Source organism: Pygoscelis adeliae, unplaced genomic scaffold (assembly GCF_000699105.1).
Source record: "Pygoscelis adeliae isolate BGI_AS28 unplaced genomic scaffold, ASM69910v1 Scaffold637, whole genome shotgun sequence".
In the NCBI taxonomy this organism is placed as follows: domain Eukaryota; kingdom Metazoa; phylum Chordata; class Aves; order Sphenisciformes; family Spheniscidae; genus Pygoscelis; species Pygoscelis adeliae.
Window position 1 is genome coordinate 27173 of NW_008825168.1, and position 9075 is coordinate 36247.

General features: G+C 47.2%; 1 protein-coding gene across 2 annotated transcripts in view; it reads right to left on the reverse strand.

Annotated features, from left to right (window-relative positions):
- PRPSAP1 (phosphoribosyl pyrophosphate synthetase-associated protein 1) overlaps positions 1-9075 on the reverse strand; it is a 26575-nt gene that overhangs the window by 16629 nt on the left and 871 nt on the right. The window contains exons 1-2 of one of the 2 annotated variants that reach the window (XM_009328899.1): positions 7586-7661; positions 989-1041 (exon numbers count right to left, since the gene is read on the reverse strand). Coding sequence is in view for 1 of the 2 variants with exons in the window: in XM_009328898.1 (XP_009327173.1) it covers positions 989-1041 (53 nt within the window). In the remaining variant the exon portion in view is untranslated. Of the gene's footprint in view, positions 1-988; positions 1042-7585; positions 7662-9075 lie in introns of those variants that run through there. The other variant, XM_009328898.1, reaches the window with a different exon arrangement.

Here is a 9075-nt window from a genome sequence, read left to right on the forward strand (position 1 = left end):
ACAGTCACGAACTAGAGAACAGGGATAAGCGAAAGGAGAGAAATATCTGCCCAGCTACCAAATTCAAAGTCTAACTGCCTGGGCACTGGCAGTAATAACCTTAAGGGACTCTGCTGAAAGCAGACCGATTTGCTGTGCAGCGATGAGGAACGACTTCAGACCTTGTAGCAAGCAACTCGATTTAAAACTAACCCCAAAGGGCAGCGAGCTCTCCCTAGCATGAACGCAACAGCCAAGCCAACCATAACCATACGCAGCCACGGCAGCTTACACACCACGTGGCCTGCTCCGGCTGTAAGAGCAGCAGCACTGTCAAAAGCCTTCATGCCGAGCCAGCGCCATTTCCATCCCTTCCTCTCACCTGTATCGGCTCTCTGGTTCTAGTCTCTCTTGCAAATAAAGTAACCGAGATCTTGAAACAGTAAATGACTCTTAGCCACTGAGCTCTATTAGCCAATATCCTTGTGTTTTAGCCCAGCATCTGAAAACTTGCTACATTTAAAGAGATGAAAGTAAGCTGCAAGAGGCACGCTCCCCAGCACAACCCTGAATTTGCACTCTTTAAAGCAAGAGGACAGGTCCTTGCTAGGGCAGCTGTAAACTGCCTGTGGCAGGGGATGGCTGGGAGAAGGGTATGATTTAAAAGTTTGCAAGGCAGACACTTAGAAAGCAGCCCACTACTTTTAAGCCTGGGAGATGTTTTGCTAAGCACATGAGCGTGTAAGATTTTGTGGCAGCTAACACCCGAGGTGGGACTCTCCTTTGGACGAGAGTTAGCCGACGGGCAGGCAAACGAGATAACAGGGGAAAACAAGGAACACATTTAACTGCTTTGTCCAAGGTCAGACACGAAGGTTTAGCACTGCCAGGAGCAGCAGTAACATCACAGCTGAATCACTGCACTTACTAGACAGGTTTGGCCAATGGAGTTACCCAGTATTTCTAAGATTACCTCAAAACAGTTGCAAATAGTAAAGATTTCTCTTACCTCCATTGGTTTCCTGGTACACCACAGATTTCCCCAGCTCAGCACCGAGACGCCTGGAAAGAAAAAAGGAAATTAAAAACGAAGGAGCTCAGCAGTTCATGATCCAAAGCAGAGACTGGACCAACCATTACACACCAGCAAAACACAAGCATTGCCTAACAGGGAGCTGAGTGTGCCAGCCAGGCTGCAGAACTACGCGTCCTCCCCTTCCCTGGGGGTCTCCTTCCCTCCGAGGTCCCTGGGACACGCTGCTCTGCAGCACGTCAACGCTGTACTCAAAGAGCCAGTCCTTGTACAATTGACCAGAGGCTGCGTCTCCTGATGGCAAAGGACATCTTGCTAGCCTATGCAATGCCACCTTAGGCAGATCTGTTGTGGAACTAAACATTAATGGTTTACTCAGACTTGATTAATGGCAACTGAGTCACTTTTTTTGACTCCCATGGCTTTCTTTTTTTTTCCTGCCCAAACCTTCGTTCTGAAATAACTCAGCTGACTGAAAAGACTTTGTTAAAAAAAAGTTTTCTGATTTTTTCAAATTACTCCTTCCTCTTCTCAAATGTCAACCTACAACACTCATCACAACAAAGATTACAGTCGCTCCCCCCTTTTTTTTTTTAATTTCTTTCTTACATAAGAAAGATTCGTTTTGAAGAGCATTTTAAAAGGCTCCAAAAGGCAGACTATTCCCTCAGGTGACACTTCTGTATTTAACTGTACTGACAAGTAATCCATTAGTAAGTATTTAGAGGCACATGTGCTTTAACTGTCAGCCTCAGCTGAGAGACCCCGCACCAGCGAGATGCTTGGGATAGGTGTGTTGCTGCAACTCAGCTCGCTGGAGCACAGGGCAAGTCCCTCCTCTCTTCTAGGGTCTGCTCGGTGGCCATGCCCACATGCTGGATTAGGAAACAGTTTATGCCTGCAAAATACCTTTGTTCAACACGTTAATTATGGCGTAGTTTCCTGTCTGCACATATACTGTGTTTACCTGGACACATGCCAAAAGTTTGCAAATCAGGACCAATCCTAAAAAAAAAAAAGCCCACATCTGTCCCTGGCTCTCCCTCGGTCTATCGCCTTCAGCAGTCGGTCTCTCTCCATCTCCTTAGCCACAGACTCAGCCTGATACTTAAATTGTCACAAAGGTATGTTTTTTCAGGAGTCAATGAGCGAGACAGCCCGACACTGGCATGCTGCTGGCCCCCCAGCAACTGCTGGACTCAGCTATGAGCCCACAAGCCGGAGGTCTCAGCTAGAAGCTGGCCTGGAAAGCGTGCCCAGGACAGCTGCGATAACAGATACTCGAATGCAATGTGATATATTTGCTTAGCTGGCTACAAAGCACATATTTGGCACACACACATTCCCGATTGTGTGTCTGGCAGCACATTTTACCGTGGCTGGGGCTGGCAAGTAAACTCCTGCATTGAGAATCATACGTGCGAGACTGTAACCAGCCCGGCTCGGGTACCGACTGGAGCATCACCCAGGGACCATGCAGTCCAGAGCAGGCAAGCCACCCAAACCTCTTATTTGGCTTCTCTCGCCAGCCCCACTGGGTTAAAACTTGCAGCTGCAATACAAAGGCATCCTCAGTACCTTCAGTATCTTCGAAAAAGAGCTGGCAGCTGGTCAGGCAAAGGCAAGCCCGGGGATCCCAGGGGTAGATGCACAGTAAAGGTGAGTTTTGCAGATGGGATCCATCGAGCACTTACTGCCACCCATTGGGGTCCTGCTGTCTTTCCAATGACAGTCAGGCATTTGCAACCACTAAGCTTTGGCCTAATCGCTGCCAAGGCATCCAAGTCGAAACAAGCTCAAGAATCACACACAAAACAAACCAGTGTGTGGGGGGAAACGTTTAATGACTCACACTTGTTCCTCCACAACTGCACGGCAAGTCTTGCAAGCTCCCTTTGGAGGCACGTGCGCCCTGACTTCACTGCAGACAGCACATTCCTACCTCACTACCGGGAAAAAAAACCTCCATTAATGAGATTGTGCAAGTGCCTTTAGTCAACCCTGCATCCCATGGAAGGAGGGAAAGCTTCAAGAACAGTCCAGCTGGACACATCTCAGCTGAACACCCCTTGGAGGGTGGCACTTCCAATGCTAAGAGGTGGCAAACAAACACAGCGGAGGTTTGTGACGCTCTGCGAGGATGTAGCTGGCAAGAAGAAAACAGAGCCCAGTGGTCCCCTCTTCAGATCGTACAGCAGCAATGCAGTTTCTGTGCCTGCTGAAACAAGAAATCGGAAAGGCAAGTTTGCTCCCCGATGGAAAGAGGGACACTACACAGCTCAGCTTGTCAAACCTGGGTGCAGATAGCAGCAGCAGATACAGTAACCAGCTGCCAACTTAAAGGAATGAGCGGTAGTAGATTGTTCTGGTCAGACAATAAATCCCATCTCTGCTCCAACTGTTGACTGCAAGTAAACAAGAGGGGCAGCAATGAGAAGGATATGAGATAAAACTGCCCATAAAAGTCATACACCAACCCCACCTGCAGCACTCTGCAGTCCTGTGAGCTGCAGGCATGGCAGAAGGACTGACAGGCAGCTCCACCAAAGCAGTTCAGGTATGTTTACCCAAGGGGCACACCTTCCACTAAATCCATTTCTGAAGGCTTTGTGTAAGCCGAGGCTTCAGCCGGTGAAGGAGTCTGATAAAACCTTGATTTAGTCAAGGCTATTAAAGAGGGGACTGTTTGTGCAAGTCCTGTTGTAAAATACTGAATTCCACAGGAGTTGTGTCAAAAGGGAGATGTGCACCACAGTCAAGGGCAGAGCACGGCCTTAGCCACCACACAGCCTGGGAGCAACCACTTGTAACAGAGTTCAAAGATAAATTCCCCCTTCCTGTCACCTCTCCCTTTTTCCCCTCCATCCCCAGCTCTTTTCTCTCTAAATCCTCTGTGCAGAAGCTCCCAATTGCTCGTTGCTTTAGGCGACAGAGGAATTAAACTGACAGCAAGAACTCAGTTTGCAGTCGGCTTCAGGACTAACAGCATAACCGTATGAACAGGGGTTATCACAATTACCGGATCACTTGTCTGCAGACATGAGATCTACACTAGGAAAGAAAAGGCTGCCGCTAAAGGTAACCCAGACCACACACCCCTGCAGAGAGATACAGCTTCTTCTGGCAAAAATAAAACTTTAGGTCCTGTAGATAAATCACATCTCCAAGCAAAATGAGCTCCATCGACAAAAGCCCTGCTGTGTATTGCGGTATTTGGCTACAGAGAGGTGGGGGCTTTTGCCGATAATGAAATGTTTAAGACTGGAGAACAGTCAGGCTGATTTTACAGTATTTGCAGAAATCTCACTTGTTAACCGGCACCGAGCAGACATCAGCGCAGGAGTTCACTTCTGAAAGCTCCCTTCTCCATCCAAGAGAGACAGAAACTCAGTTTGGCATTGTTTTTGTTTTTAAAAGCAGTAGCCTTCAGAACTGGGATCTGTTAAAAAAGCTATGCACATACAGTCCTGCCAAGCTCAGTGCAGAGGGCTGGGCACAGCGGGATCAAGGTATTACTACTCCAGGCTGCTCCCAGCTTTTGAAGTTTTTAACACCATCTCAGTGTAAGCTTTCCCTGTGTGATCACTCACTGCTCCTGACGGGGAAAGCCCTGCTCCTTGCTCTGCTCTGTTGTCCTCGCACCAGCTCCATCACTAAGGCGACTCCTCTAGGACCTGGTAGCACCTAAGAGAAAAATTCTCTTTGTGGCTTTAAAAATCCTACTCAGAGCAATTGGCCAGTAAAAATTTATATTGATCTGGAATATCTCTCTCTGCAACGATGAGATAACTTTCCGCAGTCTCAACACATGCCAAGAGGATATTAAGCTGTGGATACAAGAGTGTTTATAAAATCTGTCTCAAATTCACAGCCTAAATGTGAACAGCTCAGAAGTCACCTACAGTTTAATGAGGAAGTGACACACTGCAGTATTTTAGGCAACACTACAAGGTTGTGTTAGACTGTACTTCAAAATGCTCCTCTGAAGACTGTAAAAAACCACTGTACCAGGCTCTCGAGACAAAGGACAGTCACTTAAGAGACTTCAAGTTTAGCTGAATCAAAATTCAAGAGGTAAGTGCACTTGCAGTATTTCATGCCATCAAAGCATGTTTTAGTACCACTGGGAAGGACTCTCGGTCCGGGCTGCATTTCCTTCTGCCACTCTTGTGACAAGCACCTAAAAGACATTTGTAAAGTTATCTCCGAAGGAAGCTTCCAGCCAGCTCACAGTGCAAACATTCAACTTGAAGAGAAATCTGCATACAGACAAAGCCCTTGACTATGATATGATTTTATTCTGGCAATATCCTCTTCATTACAAACACTTTCACTGGTCTCAGCTCTGCAAATACCCGACTCTCCCCACACCTACAGACTCCACGAACCGCTGCAGACTCCAGGAGCTGGAGCTGACAGCAGAGGATCTGCTCCGTGCTTGACCGTGGCCAAAGCAAGCCACAGCCTGACTTTGAATTGCTTTTCCAACTCGAGCAAATCTTTAAATAAAGATCAGTCAACTGGTCCAGCTAGCACAGTGGCAGCTCTACGGTGTATTTCCTAATCTCCTACTTCAAGAACAAGCCAGGAAAGGGAAAGGAAACAGCAGCTTCCTGGATAAAAGGCAATATCATTGTTCAAATATCCTTAGAACTATCTAAGCTCTCCTTTACCTCTCTCCATCCACCCGGCACGACTGGATACTTGAAGAACAGTCCCTGCTGCTCATCTGCCACTGGTACCCAGAGCCATCCAGCACTTGCATCATTTGTTCCAGCCATGCCAAAGCCGTGCAGCTTAACTACCGGCAAACACCACGCAGATTTTCCTCTAGTCCTACCAGTCTGCTCCTCGTGAAGGAACTTCCCCTAAACCTGGCACTAGCCAGCACAGAAAGCTATCACGCAAAGCCAATCTGCTCAGCTACATTACATGCTCCATCTAAGCTGCACAGAAAATCTCAAAGCCCAACTGCTCCACGCTCACCCTACACCAGCACCATCCCCCACCTGTAACCCTCTCCAACTACACTACTTTTTAGCTGGTTATTCTTTTCCCTTTCCAAAATCCTCTGATGCAGTCTCACCCTGTAATATCTGTCAGCCTCCTGCCACAGCGCTGCATCTTCTGAGATGGAAAAGAGTTGGTGCTACCTCCTCTCCTCCCGTAGCACTGCACAAGAGCTTCTTCCAGGAGGCAAGAACAGGGTTTGGAGATGGGGAAGAGCAGCATCACAAGGTTACTGTGATCTGACTCCCCTGTGCCATCCTCTGATGCGCTGGCAAGACGACCTAATGAGGAAGGCTGATATCACTCTTCCTCCATCCCATCAGAAATTCTACTTCAGCTGAGGGAGGTTGCTGCAAGTCCTCCTGACATATGGCCTCTTCCGAAAGCAGGGCTCACCTCCCGCTCATTCACAGAAACCACCACCCTGGTTCTAGTGTTGTGTACCCAGCTCCCTACGACCAGGGACCAGAATACAAGTCTCCATCTTTGCCTCATTACTCCACGTTGTTTAGCCTCACGGCACTGCTTTTATCTTTAGATCACCCGCATTTTCCGTGCTGCAAACCAAATGAAGGTCTAGAATACTCACATCCACAGTCTGCAATGAGTTTACAATAGTATCATGTCCCACATAACACAGACCTGCAGAAGCGCTGGGGAGGCATTAGCGAGCTTCAATCAGCAATCCCCTCCAACCCAAACACACAAGCAGGGCATGGAATATAACACCTGTACCCTCTGTGCCAAACACTGCAGTCAGAGGGAGATCTAAATGCTTCTGTTGGACTCTGGAGATTAAAAAGACTTGCTAGACCTCCGTCCCCCCAGCAGCACACAAGGCCCATTAGGGATCAGCACCAGTCAGAGAAATTATCTTTCTCCCCTGCAAATGCAGCTTGTAATCACGTGCCAAGTGTCCTAATTACAGCAGTTTTCTTTCCATCTGGGAAAGAATTTAAAAAAAAAAATCTATCCCTCTCAATTTATAAGATACAAGTAAACATACGGTTTTCTTTATGTTTCAGTGGTCCTGAATCTACGGAGCATCTTTATTATTTAAAGTTTCACAAGGTATTTGGGTGCTGGCTTATGAGAACATCTCCTCTCCCTGCCAGACGCTAACATAAACAAAAGCTCTGAAAACTCAAAGTGAAAGTTAGACTAACCATTTAGTCACTCATCCTATAACCGGACAAGAATGCATAATGGGAAACTGTAAAGATCGGAATCATGCCAGAATGCCACGCTCAAAGCCTGAATCGAAAGCAACTCCGGAAGTTTTGCATTAAATGAAGGAGGAGATTGAACAGCTTTCAGATGTCTGGTTTATGTCACACTGCTTCTCCCCAGGTTTGAGGTTTTAAAAAAGGATAAGCCAGGACTCCTCAAGTATTGATTTTAACATCATACCTACAGGCAAAGAGCAACAGAGACTAGATGGACAAGTGTCTCAAGGGGCCCTACTCCTAATATTGCGTGTTGTTTTAAAGTTCTTTTACTACTTATACTAAAGGTCATAAAAAAACTTTAAAAAGAACGCACAATATTAGAGGACAGACTCACCCTTGTAAGACTGCTCCAACTCTATTAAAAGGCGCAACTGACCTCCCCAGCAAAGTACAGGCTGGGATGTGACACAGTGGGAAAGCCAGCAGTCACGCATCTTTTGCAACCTGAAAAACCAAGGGATGTATTACAAACATGCTGAAACAGCCCCTGAGCTCCTAAGGGAAGTCAGTGCAAAACAACCGCACAAGATGCTGAAAATACCTTTATTTTTGGGAGACTTTTCACTGTGGGCAAATCCGTACTATTAACGGTTCCAGATTTTGCCCGCCCCTCCAACAAAACCTCATCCACATATAAGGCTTCACACCTTTCCATTTCAGAGTGGCCACTGCTCCCATTTTACAGACGGTAAAGCTACATGTCCTTAAGTCTCAGTTTAAGCAGTAGCTGCCTATCACGCTGTTGTGCTCATACCACCACCAGAGCATCCAACTTCCTCGCTGACGTTAGAGCCAAGGCGGACAGCCCACAGCGCCTCTATTAAAAGTTTACTTCGTGAAGGACAGCCAGGAGGTCACCCTCTGGATCCTGCCGTCATTCACCCTCAGAGCATGACTGGGAACCCTGCAGAGGGTTACAGCAGCACATCACACAGCCAGCTGTGTGTGCCACAGCCCGGGGAAGCCTGCTCCGCGTCTCTTCTCATTACATCTTTTAAAAAAAGTGAGTTATTTTTAAGACAAAGAGCAGACAATAAAGATTGCCCGTTTGCTCTTTCAGTCCTGAGAACTTGGAGCTCATCCCCAGGGGACTTCTGTTATGTTCTGTGTTGCCGCAACAGGACAAGCCTTGTAAAACCATGTCCCATCTGTTGCAGCAAAACTTACTTTTTTATATAGAGAGACTTTGTTTTCAGAGTTGTATCAGTGAAGGGAAAGTGATAAGGAACTGACAAAATACAGCAAAAATACATGAACCAAAAAAAAGCTTTCCACTCCCAAACACAAGGATTTCCCTCTCTGCCTCACACCCAGAGAAGTCCATCGCTATTATCCAACACTCATCCCAAACAGCGATCCCAAACAGCCAAGTCAGCTTCGTGGGGATAACCTGTGCTAAGGATTGAACACACTGTTTATTAAGCTAGCTGGACAAATAGCAGAACGTTCTTCCAGTTTGAGGGGGCAGCACACCTGTATTTAGTAATGTTTCCAATTTAAGCACACCCTTGGAGACAGGAACAGGCCAGCAGCTGCCTAAGGCGTAGCAAGGATGCTATCTGCTGCGGCAGGCAGACAAGCACTGAGACCCCTCGATTTTGGGAGCAGCTTCCTATGAACTGTAGGTGAGAAGAAGCAGAAAGGAAACCCAAATCCTGCTTTAGGATGACGGCTCCCCAGTACCTAGATGCCTGTCTCAGAAAAGCCCCTTCGGCTGGGAGCGCCCCGATTGGAACCAAACTGATCCAAAACAAAAGATCAAGTGTTGGGGTAAACTCAGTGCTCCTCTGTGCAGCAAGAGCCCCGTTTTGGAGCCAGCTGTTA